This window comes from Rhopilema esculentum, unplaced genomic scaffold (assembly GCF_057945365.1).
Source record: "Rhopilema esculentum isolate cy_ngs unplaced genomic scaffold, ASM5794536v1 HiC_scaffold_37, whole genome shotgun sequence".
NCBI lineage: Eukaryota > Metazoa > Cnidaria > Scyphozoa > Rhizostomeae > Rhizostomatidae > Rhopilema > Rhopilema esculentum.
The window spans coordinates 1,153,723-1,174,166 of record NW_028300848.1 but is presented as its reverse complement, the minus strand read 5'-3'; the positions used below and the strand labels follow the sequence as shown (position 1 = coordinate 1,174,166).

Sequence of the window (20,444 nt, the reverse complement as noted above, 5' to 3'; positions counted from 1 at the left end):
ATGATTTTGCAGAAAGAAATTTTTTCCTGATGTTGTTTTGTATCTTTGCCCCTTCAAGAGGAAATTGATATGTTATTTTTCAATTAAAAAACAAAACCCTTATTCGTCTTTCGCCCGTCTGTAAATTTATTTACTAACTATCTGCTCATTTTTGCTAGGTGCGAGTAGAAAACTAAAGTGAATAATGCAGGAAAATTTGTCTTTCGTGGGTTAATTAATTCTCTAGCTATCAGAAATGTTTGTAGATGTATTAGTTGTATTCTACGTTTTTCCGTCTCCTTATTACAGAAATAGACTCAGGCAATACCCCGCACTTGTCAACTGCACTACAATTGATTGGTTCAGTGAATGGCCCGCCGATGCACTTTTAGAAGTGGCAGAGAGATATCTTGATAAAATTGCGCTAAAGGATGAGGAGGTCTGTACTGTGGAAATTATGTGTACCTTTTGGACATTGTCCGCCGCTTTGAATTCTAAGTGATGGCGAAAGAGAATCTTTTAGTATTAAATGCTATGTTTCTGCTTCGCGCTGTTTCGAAAGTAATTATTGCATCTCTATTCACTCTCAATTTATTAAACCATTGACGTCATAATATTGTAGGAGAAGGGAAACGTGGCAAAGATTTTCGCAATAATTCACCAATCTGTTGTAACGATGTCAAAGAAGATGCTTTTCGAACTGAAGAGACACACGTATATCACACCAACGAATTATTTGGAGCTCGTATCCGGATATAAAAAGTTAGAGTTTTTCATTTAGCTTTCTTCGTTATATCGCTGTTCTTTCTATTTAAGATTTTTTATCTATTTTTGATTCAATTCTTCTTTTACTTTGTTGCAGAGCTTCCTTTCTCTATTCTTCACCTTATCTCTAGCAAAAGTCTGTTCTGCTTCCTCCTTCTTGCTTCCTTCGATTATTCTATCAAAAGAGCTTAGCTTATAACGTTCTTACAAGGTGCCCATTGTAATGCTTACTGACATTTTCTCGATTTACAGCTTGCTTGCGGAGAAGCAAAAGGAGCTTGGAGATGCAGCCAATAAACTGAAAAACGGTTTGGAGAAGATAGACGACACACGAAAAAAGGTCTGAATTTATGGATATTTTCCCCTGTAGCAGTTAGTGCCTTGCTTTCTTTATGTAACAATTGAAAATTTTTCACTCGATTTGCTTTTTATAGTTAGCCCTATGGCCTGGAATGCTTACAAACTAAGTTTCCCTTATTTGCTACATCATCTATCATTACGGAAGGTATTTCGAACAAAGCACGTCGCAACTTGTTACAATAAGATTAGTGTTGGTGTAGAAAATTAACTGACTGTGTCTTTTCAAGTTCAGTCGATGAAACAGGTCGAAAGCCTCCTTTTTTCTCTTTTTGGAATATTTAAATGAAATTTATGACCCTGATAACAAACCAAAACTCAGATTTTGGGATAGTTGGAGGGTCATGGTAGCCAACCTTCTGATAGAAGATGGTACCTGATGATGATAAATGAAATTTACCCTTTTCCTTCAGGTATAATCTTTATATTTCACATCATTCATTCGTATTATATAGGCAAAGACTAGAGATTTTGCTTGATTCTTGGCCTTGATTCATTATAGATTCATCAATTTTTCTTTCCCTACTTTTCCCTATTTAAAATCTATACTGTATCATTGATTTCTGTCTTAATTTTCATTGCTAAAGCGCGTATGATTGTGTAACATCCTTAAATTGATCTGTTTCTGTTTCAGGTGGAGATCATGTCAGTAGAGCTTGAAGATGCCAAGGTGAAAGTAGCTCAGTTTCAGAAGCAGTGTGAAGACTTCTTGGTAGATATTGTGCAACAGAAGAGAGAAGCTGACGAGCAACAGAAGGTACGTTGTAGCATTGCCTTCCTGTTCATTAACATAAACTAATAAATTAATTTATGTCTTATCGAGTATTGAGATCTGTTCGTTTTTATGAAACAAGTAATTGTAGCGTCGCTTCATAAAGAATTTGCTCATGTTCAGAAAACATTTCATGAGGGATTTTTGTAGAATGATGTCTCGAATTGTTGCTTTCAGGAAACTTTTCTTAGGATGTTTTAGGAAAAAGGCTGCTAACAATGGCTTAAATATGATATCTCTATTTAATAACATAGCATAGGTCATGGCTTGATAAAAATCTTCTTTACTCAACGAGAATTAAACCTTATACTCAGAAGAATTTATATAATATACCGTAAATCCTCGAATTGCCCCCCCCCCTCGAACCCCCCCTCGAACCCACCCCCCCCCCCTCGAATAAGCCCTCATCCAAAAACATCAAGAATAAATAAGCCCCAGGGGGCTAATTCGAGGATTTACGGTAGTTAAAATAGAGAGCTTTTATGGGAAACCTAATTTCAAAATAGTTGATAATAATTTTTTCTAGATAATTGCAACAAGAAGTGAGCGAATTGGTGAAGAAGAAGCCAAGTGCAAAGCGATAGCAAAGAATGCACAGGAAGATCTTGACGAGGCCTTGCCTGCCCTAGCGGAGGCTGTTAAAGCACTGGAATCTTTGAATAAGAAAGATATAACAGAAATCAAGGCATATGGACGACCGCCACCACTCGTTGAGAAGGTCATGGAAGCTGTGATGGTACTTAAAGGCAATGAACCTACCTGGGCAGAAGCAAAGAGAGTTCTTGGTTCGTTTTCAATTTTATAGCTAACGTTTTAGCAGTATTTGAATATATCTATAAGTAACATTTCACGAATTTTCTGATCCTTTGTTTTCCTCAAAAAACTTGATAGATAAAATCCCTCTCTAAAAATTGTTTTTTCAATTCATGACAGTCGTTACTGTGTGCCAGGCCTCAAATCGTTCACAGCTCATTCTTTCTTGAAGGTTCTCGTTTCGTTCCCTACAGGTGAGCCAAACTTTATCAAGCAACTTATAAACTATGACAAAGAAAAAATGAGTGACAAAGTTTTGAAGCAGATTGGAAAATATTGCTCGCAGCCTGACTTCCATCCAGATATTGTCGGCAGGGTGTCACTAGCCTCTAAGTCGCTCTGTATGTGGGTACGTGCAATGGAGGTTTATGGAAGAATATATAGGGTGGTTGAACCAAAGAAGCAGCGATTGGCAAAAGCCCAATCAGAGCTAGAAGAGAAGCAAAGATCTTTAGCAGAAGCCAAAGCAAAGCTCAAAGAGGTTTGTCAACTTGTTTTTATCTAGGAGGTATCCTGTCTTCTTAGGTGCTTTGCAAAGTTTTTTAATCATATCATTTGTCGGTTGATGCTTCTGCTTTCTGTGCTGATCTTTGAATTTTAGCTAACTTGAATGTAGATTATGAGAAGGTGTTGACGTCCACTCTTATACAAAAAAATATAAAACTTTGAAGAAAGAAGCTAAGACAACAGTTTCTACTTGAATTTTATCCGCCTCCAATAAAATCCATTTATTTCAGCATTTGACTTGCAGGTAATATTTTGCTATTTACGTCATGGATCTGTAGCTAAGACAAATCTTTATCAAATCTTTTAAGTTCTTCGTAATCGTCCCTAAATTTATCAAAACTGCTTAAGATAACACCAAGGGTAATCGGCAGGGAATTTTAGTTTGTCATAAGGTTTACAGTGATAAGATATTTATTCATTCTTGTCTTCTCCACTACGGACTCTATATTTAATCCTTTTTATTCAAATTAATCAGGTCAATGACAAAATTGAAACTCTGAAGGGTAATTATGAAGAAAAAGTTGCGCAGAAAGAAGAGCTTGGCAATAAAGCAAAACTGCTACAGCTGAAACTAGAGAGAGCAGGAAAGATCGTTTCTGGTTTGGGAGGAGAAAAAGATCGATGGGAGGCCAGTGTTGAGGTGTGCTATCGTCCTAATCTCGTCAAATACTGCTTAGCCAAATCATGTTTTCTTTTGTCAAGTCATAACTTCTAAACTGAATGAAAGTCACATTACGAACTGTTTTGTATGTAAAAAGCATCTCTGCTTTGCACTTGGAGGTAGGCTCGTGTTAAAGTACTTGTCTTGCTCAAGTGTGAACGGTATATGGTAGCACCATTCGATGAAAAGTTAGGTTTTGCTCAAATGCTGTGGCTACGGAGCCCTGTCTGCACAGGTTTCAGTGAGAACCAGTGAATTTTGTTCTTGCTAAACAGAAATAGAATGTTCGGAAAATTCTTCCATAACTATTTAAGCATTCTGTATCGTAAATTCTTAACTAAACGAAATTGGAATTTACTGTTCAGAATATTGTGTAATTTTTGCTTTTTGTTTTGAAAGGTTTTGGAACAGAACATTGGGTATCTTACTGGCGACTGCCTTGTAGCCGCTGCATTTTTATCATATGCTGGCCCCTTTTTGTCACATTACCGAGACGAGTTGGTGCAAAAGACCTGGCTCGCACAAGTTCGTCTTCTCCATGTGCCCTGCAATCCAGAATTTTCATTCGCCAGTTTCCTTGCCAAGCCGACCGCCGTTCGAGAATGGAACATCCAGGGATTGCCTTCTGACTCGTTCTCCACCGAAAACGGTGTCATTGTGACCCGAGGGAATAGGTGGCCACTTATGGTCGATCCCCAAGGACAGGCAATTAAATGGATAAAGAACATGGAAAACAAGCAAGGTCTCAAGGTGATTGATTTACAGCAGGCAGATTATTTGAGAACATTGGAAAATGCAGTCCAGTTTGGCAATCCTGTTTTGCTGCAAAATGTGCAAGAAGAACTTGATCCATCTTTGGCCCCGATTCTAAACAAATCTGTAGTCAAAAGAGGTAAGAATTGTCAAAAGTCATTTTCTAACTTGAGACCTGATCGTATATGTTAGAAATACCTGATCGTATATGTTAGAAAAATATGATTTGTGGTATACCTGAAATCTCATTTTTCCCTATTTTTACATCGTCGAATTGAATCTAATTTAAAAATTTAAGGGCCATTCCAATCATTAGTTAAAGTCCGCTTTGATTATTTTTCCGATATTCTTTTTAGGAGGGAGGTACACCATCAAACTTGGGGACAAAGAAGTAGAGTATAACCCAAAATTCAAGTTCTACATTTGCACAAAGTTGTCTAATCCACACTACACTCCAGAAATATCAACGAAAACGACGATTGTTAATTTTTCAGTGAAAGAGCAAGGTAGGTATATCACAATAACCAAGATGCATATTTAACTCACTGAATATCTTTGTTTAAGAATATTTTCCTTCTAAATATCTTATTGAACTATCCTCCACTTTATCAATTAATGTTTCATTCATTCATCTATACATTCATACATTCATTCATTCATTCATTCATTCCTACATTCATGTTTTTCATTCATCTGTTAATTCATTTAGTCGTTCATTTGTCTATCTTTTTCATTGATTCATTTATTCCTTCTTTTTTCTTACGTTATCTTAACTCTAACAGTAAAAGTCAATGCAGTTGTACCAGCGTTTCTTAAAAGAGATATAATTAATTTTTGGTTTCAACTTCCGTTTTAGTTTTCGCCAAGAGACCACTTACTTGGCTTTGGCTTTATTTTCAGAAAATTTCTCTGTTCATATCTATCGCCATTTCATTCCTCTTATCTATTGACATATTTTTAATGTAGGCCTAGAAGCGCAACTACTTGGTATCGTAGTCAGAAAGGAAAAACCTGAACTGGAAGAGCAGAAAGACAGTTTGGTGATAAATATTGCTAAAGGAAAGCGAAAGCTCGAAGAGTTGGAAGACGAAATTCTCAAGTGAGTAATTTTATATCCGAAGCATGAAGAGCCCCGCTTCTCGTTTCTACCTACTAGACAAATAAAATATTATTGGCTTAATCAATGAGAGGGAGTGTGCGCGTGATGACCATGGCATCATTAAGTACAGAGCAATCTTGTTGTAGTTTAAATCATAAATGCAATGTCATGACATTTACTTTCAAAACGAAGAATTTTTGTCAATCACTTTTTAAAAGTTTCAGCCTTAGAGACCACTCCACAGTTACCTTTCTTCTAATCGGAGATAACCAATGAAAAATTGTTTACTTTCTTGAAAGTTTACTTTTCATCGTGTTCTTTCGGGACCCTTATTCTAACGTTTTATGCTCTGAGGAGAGTCAGACGAAAAACCTTTTAGCCAATATGTTACAAAATGTTTGGTTTTTTCAAAGCCATTTTCAAGTTCTGTACCGCTAAAAAACTATTCATACTTTCAGACTGTTAAGCACAGCTCAAGGTTCATTGCTAGACGATGAGCAGCTGGTGGACACATTGCATTCATCAAAAACAACTTCAACGGAAGTATCAGTTCAACTAGCAGACAGCGAGCAGACTGAAATAAAAATTGATGCCGCTAGGGAGGTGCGTTTATTATTCATTCAGTACCGGTCTTTTCTTCATTCTAATGCTGTTTTTTTCCATCAATTAGTGTTGGGTAATCACGACTGATTTACTTGGCTTTTGTTAATATCTACTCCATTATTGCACTAAGATATAAGGAGTTTTGTATCGATTTGCCTAAATACTTTTATGTTCTAATAAAAAATAATACTAGTTTCTGTATATTATTCCCTGTTGTAAACAGCAATATGAATATCCTATCAGTTGAAAGCAATTTTGTGCTCTGTTTATTCTAAAATTATATCGCTCTTTTGCACTCTTTGTGTTGGACAAATATCACTTGATTGACTTGCGTTTTTCCACACAGGGCTACAGACCATGTGCACAACGGGCGTCTATATTGTTTTTCGTTCTGAATGATCTCGGCAGAATTGACCCAATGTACCAGTTCTCACTTGACTCGTACATTGACTTGTTCAATAATTCTATTGATAAAAGCAAACGCAGCTCAAAGTTGGAAGAAAGGATACAAAATCTAAATGAGCACCACACATATGCTGTATATAGGTAAGTGGTATATACATAGGCATCTATGCTTGGCAACACAAGGTATCTTATTGCTGAAGAAACTAGGGTTCTTAGAACAAAGAGTTTCTAATTACCCATTTGGTGACTGACTTGGCTTTTCTTATCATCTTGTTGGACGTTAAATGCTCATATATCAAATTCACCCACTCTAACTGCAAACCATTTCTGATTCAAGAAGCAAATGAGCTAGAAAACTCTCGCACTACAGCATGTCAAAGAAGGGTTGTAAAAAAGACAGTATAAAGCCAATCCAGTTTTTGTTACTTTAAACGTACGCTGTCTACCACTTGTCTATACAGGACGGATCTAAGTTGCAACTTTGAGTTTCACGCTTGACGCAATCATCAGGCATATGTGTACAGCCCTGCCCATAAGGGCATCGAGCGCTACATGACAGACCAGTAGAAGAATAATTTTCATTGGTTTATTTTTAAGGTATACTTGCCGTGGACTGTTTGAAAGACACAAGTTGCTGTTTTCGTTCCAAATGTGTGCCAAAATACTGGAGGCGGCTGGAAAACTTAACATGGATGAATACAATTTCTTCTTAAGAGGAGGAGTGGTAGGCCTAGTTTTCAGTCACAATGGATCTTTCTTTCATTATTTTTCAAAGTGTCTTAGCCGTTTAATTGCCCAGGGCCTAGGAGTTTTATTTGCATGTAATTTGCGTGTAATTCGCAGATTTATATGCGTGTAATTCGCAGATTTGCTTCAATTAGTACTGTCATTTGCAGAAAACGATATCCTGAAATGAATTTTGAATTTTCTATGGGTATGTCTTATCATTTATCATGAACTTGGTCAGTAAGAAAAAGGAACGTATTAACACAATTGTTAAACCTCTTTATTGATTCATAGGACAATTGTCTAATCTATCGGCCTCTTACGATGAAAAGTAGGCTAGAAATATAATTATATTTTTGAATATGAACTTTGACAGGTTTTGGATAGAGAGGAACAAATGGATAATCCCTGCTCAACCTGGCTCTCTGACACGGCATGGGACAATGTGACCGAACTTGATAAGTACGTCCAGCTTGTAAATATGTTATTTTTTAGTTCTGTTCACGATTCATGTTGTCATCATTGGAATGTAAAGATTGAATTTTGAGAAAGTATTAACCGATGCTTAGCACTGTTTGTCACTTTTTTAATGCTTTAAGAGGCAGTCGCTCGTCTTCTTACTTACTCTGAATTTCGCTCTGAGATGCCTTTTATTTTATTACTCTAGGCTTGCAAACTTTAGAGGAGTCGTTGCTTCATTTGAGCAATATCCGCGTGATTGGAACATTTGGTTTACCAATGCAACACCAGAAACTGCACAGTTGCCAGGTTTGCAAGTTCATTGCAAAATCATTTTCGTCGTGGTTATATTTTCAATTGACTGGCTAGAAGAGACCCGTTGATTTAATGTTAACGATTGGTTTTGTAATACCACCGTTATTTCTTTGACCTTGCCTCTTTCGGTGGTCGTTCAGTGTTCATGTCAATTTTCTGTCATTTATATGTTCGTAATTATCTCCGAAATTCTGCGGATGAATTGTATTGTATTCCTAACTTAAGGTTAAATATTATGTTGTATTTCCTCAGATATTAGTGAATAAAATTATTTTGCAGGAGAATGGGAGAACGCGTGCAATGAGTTGCAAAGAATGCTGATCGTCCGTTCCTTGCGACCTGATCGTGTATCGTTCTGTGCTACCTCATTCATTGTGAACAATCTTGGATCCAGGTGAGTTTATATCTTAAAATTATAAAGGCAATAATCTGTAGACTCTCAATCAAAAGCCTCAATCTTAGAGTCTTCAAATTGACTTACTTCGAATGTTTATCCTCAAAAATTTTATCTTGACAACTACCTGTACTGGTATTAGCTGATCAAATCTCGTCTTTATGCAGATTTGTTGAGCCGCCAGTCTTAGATATGAAGGCAGTGCTTGAGGATTCTACTACGAGAACGCCTCTCATTTTTGTCTTGTCCCCTGGTGTGGTAAGTTTGATCATCTTTTTTAAACTTGCTTTGTTTTCAGAATATATATGTTCACTATATAGACATGAAAGTAGCAGGTTGAAGGTAGCAGTCTTTCTACACTTTGCTCAATGAAAACATTGCATTCGATTGACTCGAATAATTTCGACTATTTCTAAACATTCCTAAATTTTTGTTCAATTTTTTGAAACACTTTTCATCTTCTCGTTTGGTATGATTAATCTGTCCTAATAATTTCACAAATGAGACATCTATGCATAATGTACCAATTTTTGGCTCTCGTGTTACTTCGTTTACTTCTTTTCTAACAAAGCAACTCTATTCTTTGTCTTCAGGATTATAAATTAATTCAAGAATAAGAGACAACTGCCTTTCTTTTTACAGGATCCGACGAGTGCATTGCTTCAGCTGGCTGAGACATCAAATATGAGCAACAAGTTCCATGCATTGTCTTTAGGCCAAGGCCAGGCTCCGATCGCAACGAGAATGATCAAAGAAGGGGTTCATGAGGTATCAACTGTCTTACATTCTCAAGCCGAATTTCTATGGCAGGCTTTCTTAGCCAATTGATATGCATAAAACTCTTCATACTGTTGAATCAGAGACGTATGAGCAAGGAGACACAAGGAGCACCATGGTTCCCCAATTTTTGCAAGTACACTTTTAGGTTGCAATCATACGGTCTCGGTGCCCTTTTTGCCATAACACTTTGTGACCTGACCGACCATGTTGAGTGATCTTTCAAAAGCCCTGCCCCTTCAAGTTATAAATACTTTAATATGTTAAATTAGTCTTTCTATGATTTTTTAATCACGTTCTTGGGTATTTGCTATGATTTTTGTATTACTATAGATCGTAGACCAAACTTTCGAAGATTACACCCATTTATTTCACCATAAAAGATTATCTAATTCATCTTTATTTTTCAGGGAAACTGGGTCTTTTTGGCAAACTGTCATTTGTCACTAAGCTGGATGCCGCAACTAGACAAGCTAGTCGAGCAACTGCAAGTAGAAAAACCACATGATGATTTCCGCCTTTGGCTTAGTAGCAGCCCACACCCTGATTTTCCTATATCAATTCTGCAATCGGGCATCAAAATGACCACCGAACCTCCAAAGGTAGCAAGTCTTTCCTCGTTTTGAAATGCTGTGTTGAAATTGAATATGAATTCAATTATAGAGCTGGGGAATCACTCCCCTTTGCTTTCCACTTACCCACTTTCCCACTTTTTGATTCTTTTGAATTTTTTCAAATGATGTTTTACAAAAAGTGCTCTTGATCTTTCGTCATGAATCATGATGTTCTAAAAATCCTTGCATTTAAGAGCCGGATCCTACTTATTCATTAAGCCAAAAGGGTACCCTACGTTCCTAAGAGTCTACCAAGGAGAATTGTGCTGCATTCGTTTTTCGAATACCCTCTTTGCTGGAATAAGGAAAAACATTTCCGCGAAACGTCAAATGAATGTATAAAGACTGTTGCCTTGGAAAAGCAATATTTAAGAATGCTGCTTGATCAATATGTGAAATACGAATTTTCTTGGAAAAAGACACATGTGCCGTTCCCATACGGAACTTATATTTTTGGCTCTCTAGACTGGCCTTTTTTCATCCAAAGCACCGTTCCATTTAAAGAGAAGCTAAAGAGCACTCCTAGACAATTTTTCTGAGCCTATAACAGCTATTTTGCCTCAGCTTTTCCATCCAAATAAAATTACACGTTGCCATTTCTTCCAGGGACTTAAAGCAAATATGAAGCGTATGTACCAGCTTGTCACTGATAATCAGTTCGCAAGATGCCACAGGCAAGACAAGTACAAGAAACTGCTGTTTGCACTTTGCTTCTTCCACAGCGTTTTATTGGAACGGAAGAAATTCTTAAACCTTGGTTGGAATATCATGTACAGTTTTAATGATTCTGATTTTGAGGTATTTAGCACTCTTGATTTCTCATTGCACCCAGCTTAACAATTGCCTGTTTTTGCAGAAACTTCCAAAAGCTGATAAAATAAAGACGTTTTAGATGGTTTTAGGTTGCGACTTCATTCCAAATTATGATTTAAGACGAGAGTGTACAGTTTCCAATACACGATTACGTTGAAATACGTTAGCTCTTTTTGACACTGACATTATTTCATTAAAATGAGGGTGAAAGGCAGTAACGGTTGGGTGATCCAAGTATCTGTGAAACAATTGTAATTATATCACGTTTGAGCAAACCTTATCGGATGTGTTCTGCATTCGAGTAAATCAACTTGTTTGAGAGGAGGAAGTTCTTTTGTTTTTTTTGCCTTTTTATAATTTTAATATAAGTCTTAAAGAAAAAATTTGTTCTAGATGAATTTGCGACCATCTCTGATGCATTAATTGGCAGTTTTAGTCGCTTCCAACCCATTGTGATACTTCTTGTCAAAAAACTACTTTGAATATTCATTGGCAATTTTTCTTCAAAGATTATATATCTGTTTTTCTACATTAAGTCTTTTCATTGCTTAGGTATCAGAGAATCTGCTCAGCATCTATTTGGATGAGTACGACGAAACACCATGGGATGCGCTGAAATACCTGGTACGTAAGCCAACAGGATAAGTTATAAAAGGAATAATATTTGCTGAAGTAGAGTAGATGTAGCTGCCTGATAGTGACACTGGTAAGGATAAGAGCTGTTTTGTCCAAGGGGTCTTTTGTTTAACTTCCAGTTTGGCCAATTATACGACAAATTTCTTCCTGTCTAAGAAATAGAAAATGGGTCGTGTTAGAAACACGGAGGAGATGCCATGTAACGAGGAATTTAGCTGTAATCCTTGCCAAAACACTTGCAAACTTCTCCATAATTTTCAGGCAACCCCCCTTCCTACAAAACAAGGTTTAATATTTTTATGTTGAGGCTTTATAAACATGCTTCTTGATGTGCCAAGTTTTCCTGCAATCAAATAAAAACAAAAATTTGCTAATCGACAAAGGGGTGAGAGGGGGCTTGTGCTGTGTTAGAGGTTTGACGTAAAAAGAGCGCCCTATTGCTGTTTTCATGAAGTTTTGGCAAGGATTGTGGTAACACAACAGCAAAATGGAACTTAGCTACACTTGCATGCTTTCCCTTACGTTTGGATTTTACAAAAAACGATCTTTGCTTGATAAGTTCATTTCGTGATGATGAGAATGCTAGAACGGTTTCTTTTAAAGTAGGCATTCACATGATATTATATTGCTTAGTCCACCACACACCCTGAATAGGCAATTATTTCGTCAGATTGATAGTATCATCTCCTAACGATTGCATTGATCGTCTTTGCAGATTGCGGGGGTTAATTATGGTGGACACGTTACTGATGATTACGACAGACGTCTCCTACTTACTTATATAAATGATTCCTTCCACGATGGCTGTATCAACACACAGTTCTACAAGTGAGCAATTTTTGCAATTTAGATAATTGCCTTATATATAGATATAATTTTTTTATGTTTAAAAAGGCTTTTTATTCAAAGTAAAAAAGGAAAAAACTTATATGCTTAATAGATGTATGTCTTTTATTGCCACTATTTCCAAAGTTTCAAAGTTTTTCAATTTTGCTAATTAATTTGATTTTTTTCTTAGATTATCTGGCTCGCCACAATATTATATCCCAAAAGATGGTCCACTCCAAAGCTACAGAGTAATATTTATTCTATTTTCTATCAACCATGCCTATAATTCTTGTTGTTCTGTTATTTCTTAAAAAATTAAATTCTGGTTTACATCAACATCTGTCTTTTCTAAAGTCGCTGTATGATCATCTGAACAGTTTCTACGAAACTAGGCCTATTAACTCGCACTCTTTCAAACACTGCTTGGTATGCTATTGCACTGACTTAACACATTGCATTGCTGTCAAGAGGATTCTTTTGCAAAGCATGCGCTTTACGTAAAAAACTTCTTTAAGAGTAGTAGTGTGCTAGAGAAATGTGAAATTTGGCTGAAATTTGATATCTTTTAATTTCATCTATTATATAGTGTTAATTTTAACACTTATTGATTTTTTCAGGAATTCATCAGTATGTTGCCTAATGTTGACACCCCAGAGACATTTGGGCAACATCCAAATGCAGATATTGCCAGTCAGATAAGAGAGACCCGGTAATCCATACAACAATTTTTTATTTTTCAGTAAATTTAATAAATGCTATTTACAAGTGAGGCCTTTTCTGTTCCGTTCCTAATTACAGGAGAGAATCTTTTCATGCTTCTTGCTAAAAAGCTAACGAATTTGACCGATTATTTACTTAAACAACCGAAGTATACAACAAATAAATTTAGTTCATTAGTGTCATTTAGGCCATTTTTTCTGAGAACATACGAAGAGTTATACGTCTTTGTCTATTTGAACCCGTTTTGATTATGTTTAAACATCGAAGAAATAAAATTTGTTATTCAAAACCAGTTCGTTCAAGTTAGGGTTTTTGCAATTTTTTGCAATTGTAGGTCAGGGAAATTAATTAAAAATGGTCTAGATGTCATTGTTAGAAGGTAGAGATTCTGGTCTGGAGTCTGAGTTTCAGAACAAAAACGTGATTTATAACCTGTGAGGTCAATCAAAATGTCAACAATGAATCTAAGAAAATTCCCGGAAAAGCAATTGAGGAAGGATGCTCTTAGAAAAGGAAAGGCCTTTTGATTTGATTTTGAAATCAGGATATTTTAAACGTATTCGGATAGCATATCCAAAAATATACTGGGGTCGCTAAGGCAGGGAGCAATTCTTGATAAATATCCAGGGACATTACAGATTTAACATCATATCCACTTTGTATTTGATTTGGACATTTCATGACTATTCTTATAATTTCCAACCGATAGGAGGTTTATCTAATATTACTTTGATTGCAGAAATCTCCTTGAGACATTACTGTCATTGCAACCAAAAATAGCCACAGGTGTGCAAGGTGGTAGTAAGGAAGACAAGGTTTGTGTCGTTATCTTCGAAGTCGAGTATTTAAAGGAAATTCTGTGATGTTGGTTATAGGTTGAGACTTAAAGTGGTGTCAATGATATGTTATTTATATCAAAGTAAGGATCTTTCACTATTTTCACTGGATACATGTGCTTTATCTTAACATGGGTGATAAATGCAAAGAGCTTTATCAGTTCTTCTGAAAAAATTGCAACAAGCCATAATCTCTTGTTTATTTCTACTGTTTTTAAAGTGAGAATTTTGTTTTCATTCACTTCTGGTCCTTTTCTATTCAGGTCTTGGAGCTGGCAGCTGATGTTGGAAAAAAAGTGCCAGATCTAATTGACTACGAGTTGACCGCGAAAATCTTGTCTGAGGATCCTTCCCCACTCAATGTCGTACTTTTGCAAGAGGTACACAATGGCATTGATATATACATGATTACATACTTCACTGTGCATCTTATCTGTTATAATTCTTTAGTTCTTCTATTATTTTGATTACTTATTTGATTATTGAGATTCAATTCCGGAGGTATAAAGTTTTCTATTTTCATTCCTGAATAATGACGTTTTTTCACGTTGGAAGGTATGCGCTTTTTCCTTCGACAATTTCCTCTACATAGTAAACTTAAGTTGTTTTTGTCCCCAAAAGATTGCTTTATTCTTGCCAAGTCATCGTAATACTTTAAATCTTACACGTAGATAACAAGGTATAACAATCTTCTGAGCACAATCAAGAAATCGCTTGAAGATTTGGAGAAAGGCATCAAGGGATTGGTTGTGATGTCATCAGATTTGGAGAACACTTTCAACTGTATTTTCGACGGACGCGTTCCACCTCTCTGGGAAAAGGTTGTCATATTGAGTATTTAACCATTACTTTTTAGTTTGCTTGCAGTCATGCTTCAGTGAACGCTTCTAGGTTGCAAATAAAAATCCAGGACACAAGCAATACAGTTTTCAGATGAATTTGACGAACCGGCCAACTCAGCTTGAATTAACCGACACTTTTTGGCAGAAACTTGATTAATGCACCTTATAAGCTTATCGTACAGTCTTTTGATGATCACACTAATGAAATAATTAATGGGAAAATATTTTTTCATTTTGTTTAATTTTGTATCACTGTCCGCTTTCTGGTTACCATAAATTTTTTGCATTCCACCACAATTGGCGCGGCGAACCATCCATAAAGAGATGGAAACCATAACAGCGAACTCGTCACCTTATGTTACCATACGCAGTTTAAAAGTGACCTTATTGCACCCAAGTGACATAGCAAGCTTCAACGGCCTTGCTCCCTAAATTTTCTCCTATAATCTCTATCATGAGTGATGCATAGTTCATTGTTGATGCTTGTAGCTTGCTTTAAGTAAATGTTGAATTTCTTTTTCTCGTTTCCTCAGACCTATCCATCCATGAAGCCTTTGGCGTCATGGGCACGAGACTTGGTTTCGCGTGTTCAACAGTTCTCAAAATGGGCCACGACAGCGCACCCTCCTCTCATATTTTGGTTGTCTGGTTTTACGTTCCCAACTGGATTTTTAACTGCAGTTTTGCAGACTTGTGCTCGCCAAAACAACGTAAGGACTATTTTATTCAAAGAATGATTTTAACAGGCTTGAAATATTCTATGGTCTAGGAAGTATTAGCTGTTTCCATTTCTATGATTTTGACCAGTTTTATTGCCTTCCTTATAGCAAATATTGTAAGTTTGGACAACGCCTACTGAATCTGGCTGTTTCTAAAACTAACTCTGTTTTCTAACTATTTCCTCGCTTCTTGGCATAGAGAGGGCGAGGTTGCAAGATTTTCATAATTGATTATATTTTAGATGGTCGAAACTGATCTGTATTTTCATTACACAATTCGAAAATCTTCCTTTTTACACATTTGTTTTTTATTATTGCAAACGATTCATCCTACTTGATGAAATTCAGAAATTTTACGCTACCTCTAATGCTTCAAAGGTATCTGTGGATAGCTTGTCTTGGGAATTCATTGTTTCTACCGTTGACGATGGGAACATCACCCAGCAACCGACAGATGGAGTCTGGGTCAAAGGCTTGTATCTAGAGGGAGCTGGCTGGGATAAAAGAAACGCTTGCCTCATTGATGCAGAGCCCATGCAGCTAGTCTGTCAAATACCGACTATCCATTTCAAGCCAGTAGAAAACAAGAAGAAGACTGGTAAAGGAATGTACAACTGCCCTTGCTATTACTACCCGAACCGAGGCGGGGAGTCATTTGTTGTTGCTGTTGATTTGAAAGCAGGAGCCGTTAATGCGGATCATTGGATAAAGAGGGGCACTGCGCTTTTACTCAGCCTTGATGAATAGGGTTATAACAGACGTGGCATTTTGTTTTGACTTTCAAATGTGGTTTTGGATTTTATATCTGTGGAGTGCCTGCAGATTCAATTTTTTTCTTGTAACGTTTTATTCTTGCCTTAATTAGTGCACCTTCTGAGACACACTTGAAACTAGCACAAAAATATTGTTCAGTCAAGCTAGTTTTATCTATCTTGCTTATGCATTAACAGGGAATATTTTCTTCAGTGTTTTTCATCAAATTGTTAGAGATAGCAATCACCAGGTTTATTTTTAATTATCTTCAAATCTAATAAAGCCAGTAGATATTTAAAACTGTATCAGTCTGAGAATTTGCTATCACAGGCTCCAAAATATTAGACCTCTAATATATTCCAAATTGATAAATTTGCCAACAGTATTTTTGTGCTAGTTCTCATAGCTATGTGTCAAAAATCATTTTTCGACAGTTTTTGTAAATAAAACCAGTTATATCTTCCTTTTGGCCATTGTAAGTACTTCATGTAAGGTTAAATCGGTTTATATGATCCTATCACCAAATTCTACATTACTTTCTTCTTAGTTGTCAGTCCTAGGTTTCTACAGAGAAACAGAATCTGTCTGTAGCCCTTTGCTAGCCTAAAGCAGTAGAAAAATCCTTGTATCAGCGGGCAGATACTGTGTCTATAGATCTGTCAGTTCGGTTTTAGGTCTTACTATAGAAAAGATTAATTAGTTTTAGTAAATAAAGGCAAGGCCACGGTAGCAGGCTGCTTGACAGACTCCAATGGAACATAAATTAACACAAGCAAATCAGTAGCAGCTATTCACCTCAGCATACGGGGCTTCAGCAGAGCTTCATACATTAATTAGTTATTTGTGTGTAAGTGTGACTTGTTGATCCAGTCTTGAATACAGTAAGTTTTTGCAGGTCATGTCAACTTTGCTCGTTCGTCAGAGACTGAAAGATAGCATGATCACTTGTCATGAAGTTTTCAAAAACAGTTTCTTTCAATAGCACAGTACCTTTCAGATTTCGAAGATATTATGAACATCAATCTCTGTTTGATTTCAAATATCCCTGAAAGGTTTCAGTTTATGTTGACCATATCTCAAGCTCTCAGAAAACGAAATAAATTTTGGATTAGAGAAAACTCTAGAACCTATTTACCATAGAATGTTTTGAAGAAAATGTTGAGAAAAAAACACAACACTGTATCGAAACTCTTTTTCACAGAACCGCTTATTCAGAACAAAGTTTCAGAAGTTTCAGAAAGATCAAATTTGTTTATAATGTTTCCGTTATCATCAATGACAAGTTTCAGATCTGAGAGCCCTTTGCGACAAAATAAATGTTCCTGTTGGAGACTTGGAGTCGCTAGGACTATTGGCAGAAAATTGTGGAAGCTTTTTGATACCAGCGATAATAGAAAGAATGCCTATGACTAACTTCGGAACTACGGAAGAAGTATGGCCAGGCCAAAAAATTTTAAAGTTATCCTGAGAGATATACAGGCCTTGGAAATAAGCAGCAAAACATCCACACAGGACAGACATCAAGGAAAAGAATCTTGCTACAGTAAATTGAGAAAAGTCACAAGCAACAATCAACTCGCTTGTTACAGACACATTGTTTGCAAGGAGCAGCACAACAGACCTAGTTGTGATCGGATTACAGAATCGGGCGAAATAATTGCCATGTTGACGATTCAATTTTTTGCGATTTATCGGATTACTATCAAGCAAAGTAAGTCATATGTAACGTTGCATATTCTTTATGAAGTTGACTGTAGTGGTAATTTCAGGAACTAGCCTAGAGACACCCCTCAGAAACAATCCTCTACAACAGCCGTATCAGCTCTTTGAAGTCTTTTGATACCCTTTCCTTTATTTCTTACTAAAAATTGGTATTCGATATCATGATATCATGAAGATTTTATTTGAAATAAGTTATCTTGTAAAACATTCTACTGTCGCCATTAAACATTTTACATGCGAAATAGCTCCTAGACTTCAAAATCTGCCATGCACATAAACCGTCATATTCTCGAAACAACTTTGTTTTAAATGAGTCCCATTAAAAAAATCATCATTCTTTTTTGATTCATCAGCGAAGTGAGAAGGCATGCGGGGGCCATCATGTTTTTTGTTCACTGCGCGCCAAAACGTAACGCAACATTGACTAATGTATTCATTTGACAGATGCAAGCCTGAAGCAACTTTGAGGAGCGCAGACAGAAAATTTTCAATTCTGCCGAGAAAAATGCCAGTCCTCTTCCTAGATTTAGTGTGGAGCCTGATTCGTTCACGGGCACAATGCTGTATGGAAGGCAAAGGAAAATCCCTTCCCTCAATTGAAGTCGAAATTATATTGTTTGCTGCGATTCTTGGCCAAAGTCAAAGAAGAACTCAACGGATAGATGAATGTTCATATTTTGTAAGAAGTCCAAATGTCAAAGTGTTTCGTTTAATGTAATAGTTGCAAAGAAGTTCATGGAAGGAGTCTTGCAGACTGTAAGTTTAGTTTATCATGTTATAATATTTCCGCACTTCTCAACTTACGAATTAGAGAACAACCTATAGTATTAATTATAGTACATTTATAACCTTTTATGATATCAAATATGAATAAAAGCATACCATCCAATTTTTACTCTACTTTTTAAAATTCTGCTAGAAATTTCCGGCTTTCTCATTTCAAGTCGCAATGAAGTTTTTGCATCCTTATTGGGTTTATCAAGGATGATATTTCAGGCCCCAGCCATACTTCCTTTAAGGTTAAGGTAAACGTTTTCTGAATGAAAACATTCATTTTTCGGTTATTTCACATTCAAGTAGCCGAACTTCAAAGCACACAGTGATACCATACCAAATTTGAAACTAACAGAAATTTGGAAAATGGAAAAAATCCCATGTAAACGTAGGTTTCCATAATGAAAATATCTTGACATCAACCCAACTATCGTTGCTTTGCGGTTAAGGTCGCATACCTCATTTACAATATCGCATGGCACATCCATGTATGTACGGCCGTGTTTATTTAAACAGGCTTATTGATCTTAAAGCTCCAAACGACTTGACCCAGATTACACTGTGGTTTACGAGTGTACCTCCTTTGCAACTGCAATCAGTAAAATCCCGTTTTCTCCAGACTTACAATTCCTCTACATACAGGTACGAAAAAGCTATTTTGTACCCAAGGAACCAATCGAATGGCTCAAAAATTTGTACATGGTAAGGACAGATGTCAGGTAAGCAAATTGTATCTCAAAATTTTTGTACTTGCTCTGGTCCGTCTTTTATAGCCAAGTACTGCTATAAGAGGGAAGAAAATTGTTTGCCAATTTTTGACAGGGTATAGTTTCAAGGGGAGGATGAATTTGAAAAATATAGGATCTGCGCTTTCCGCTGATATAAGTCAGGTTTTGTTACCTCAAATGCAAGGGTACAAAATAGCTTTTGAAGGTGGTACACTAATTTAGGCAACAAATTTGCCTGGAAAGTGTTATTTTACGATATTTGCCAATTATTTTGATATGGTTGGAATCGCCACATTCTTGTGCATCGAATGATGTATAGTCTAATCTGATTCCTTTGATTGTTTAGCTTTTAGAGAGAGAAGACCAAATATCGTGTCAAAAACGTTTAACCGTAACCTTAAGCGAGACCCATTTCCGTGCGTCGTTGCTATTTTCTGTTTTGACTAAGTTTACTTCTACCATAAACTTTGGCAAAGTTTATAAATTTCTTGTTTTACCCTTTAAAATTGATTCTTCACGGACGATTCAGCCGTAACTACTCCTGTTCTTAGGAAACCAGGACCCCTCAAAAAATTACAAAAATTCTTTGTTTCATATGAACAGCTTCTTTGCTTCATATATTATGTACCCCCTCCGTATTCATATGAGTTTTAAGCTATTTTAGTGCCATAGAAAGAATAAAATTTATGGGGGGCACTATCATTTGAGAACAATGGAAAGAAAGAAAATGTTCATTGAAAACAAGGAGTTTTTTTATATTTTTTCGGGGGCACTTACCCACGCAAACAGTGACCACCCAGCTTTGGTACCCTCCACTCCACCTTTCTTTACGGTAGGTCCTTGAAATGAGCCCTCCAGGTGGCCCATTTGCAAAATGCATAAATAAAATCAAAATAAAAAGCTATAAAATAATTAGTAGAAGCTAGAAAGTTTTTTTTTCAATTGCCCTTTTACTAAAACCTGCCCCTTCCGCTCTGGTATCCCTAAAAAACATTTTGTGCATTTATTAGGAAAAGTCTGTGCAGTTCTAAAATTGTTTCATTGTTACTTAGTTTTCATATTTCCAAAAATATC

The 20,444-nt window shown here is 36.3% G+C and overlaps 1 protein-coding gene across 1 annotated transcript in view; it reads left to right on the top strand.

Annotated features, from left to right (window-relative positions):
• The window catches only part of LOC135684429 (dynein axonemal heavy chain 2), a 63,997-nt gene extending 45,187 nt beyond the window's left edge, over positions 1-18,810 (top strand). The window contains exons 67-95 of the mRNA XM_065199991.2: positions 289-418; positions 602-741; positions 997-1,084; positions 1,736-1,858; positions 2,400-2,658; positions 2,881-3,167; positions 3,669-3,833; positions 4,254-4,746; positions 4,964-5,113; positions 5,574-5,706; positions 6,165-6,309; positions 6,656-6,855; positions 7,312-7,438; positions 7,817-7,902; positions 8,108-8,208; positions 8,494-8,608; positions 8,776-8,866; positions 9,251-9,376; positions 9,796-9,987; positions 10,606-10,797; positions 11,365-11,436; positions 12,164-12,276; positions 12,467-12,524; positions 12,894-12,985; positions 13,736-13,811; positions 14,096-14,212; positions 14,504-14,653; positions 15,208-15,384; positions 15,772-18,810. Of these exons, the coding sequence (XP_065056063.2) occupies positions 289-418; positions 602-741; positions 997-1,084; positions 1,736-1,858; positions 2,400-2,658; positions 2,881-3,167; positions 3,669-3,833; positions 4,254-4,746; positions 4,964-5,113; positions 5,574-5,706; positions 6,165-6,309; positions 6,656-6,855; positions 7,312-7,438; positions 7,817-7,902; positions 8,108-8,208; positions 8,494-8,608; positions 8,776-8,866; positions 9,251-9,376; positions 9,796-9,987; positions 10,606-10,797; positions 11,365-11,436; positions 12,164-12,276; positions 12,467-12,524; positions 12,894-12,985; positions 13,736-13,811; positions 14,096-14,212; positions 14,504-14,653; positions 15,208-15,384; positions 15,772-16,140 (4,567 nt within the window). The 3' untranslated portion in view covers positions 16,141-18,810. The remainder of the gene's footprint in view (positions 1-288; positions 419-601; positions 742-996; positions 1,085-1,735; positions 1,859-2,399; positions 2,659-2,880; positions 3,168-3,668; positions 3,834-4,253; positions 4,747-4,963; positions 5,114-5,573; positions 5,707-6,164; positions 6,310-6,655; positions 6,856-7,311; positions 7,439-7,816; positions 7,903-8,107; positions 8,209-8,493; positions 8,609-8,775; positions 8,867-9,250; positions 9,377-9,795; positions 9,988-10,605; positions 10,798-11,364; positions 11,437-12,163; positions 12,277-12,466; positions 12,525-12,893; positions 12,986-13,735; positions 13,812-14,095; positions 14,213-14,503; positions 14,654-15,207; positions 15,385-15,771) is intronic.
• Positions 18,811-20,444: the final 1,634 nt, after the last annotated feature.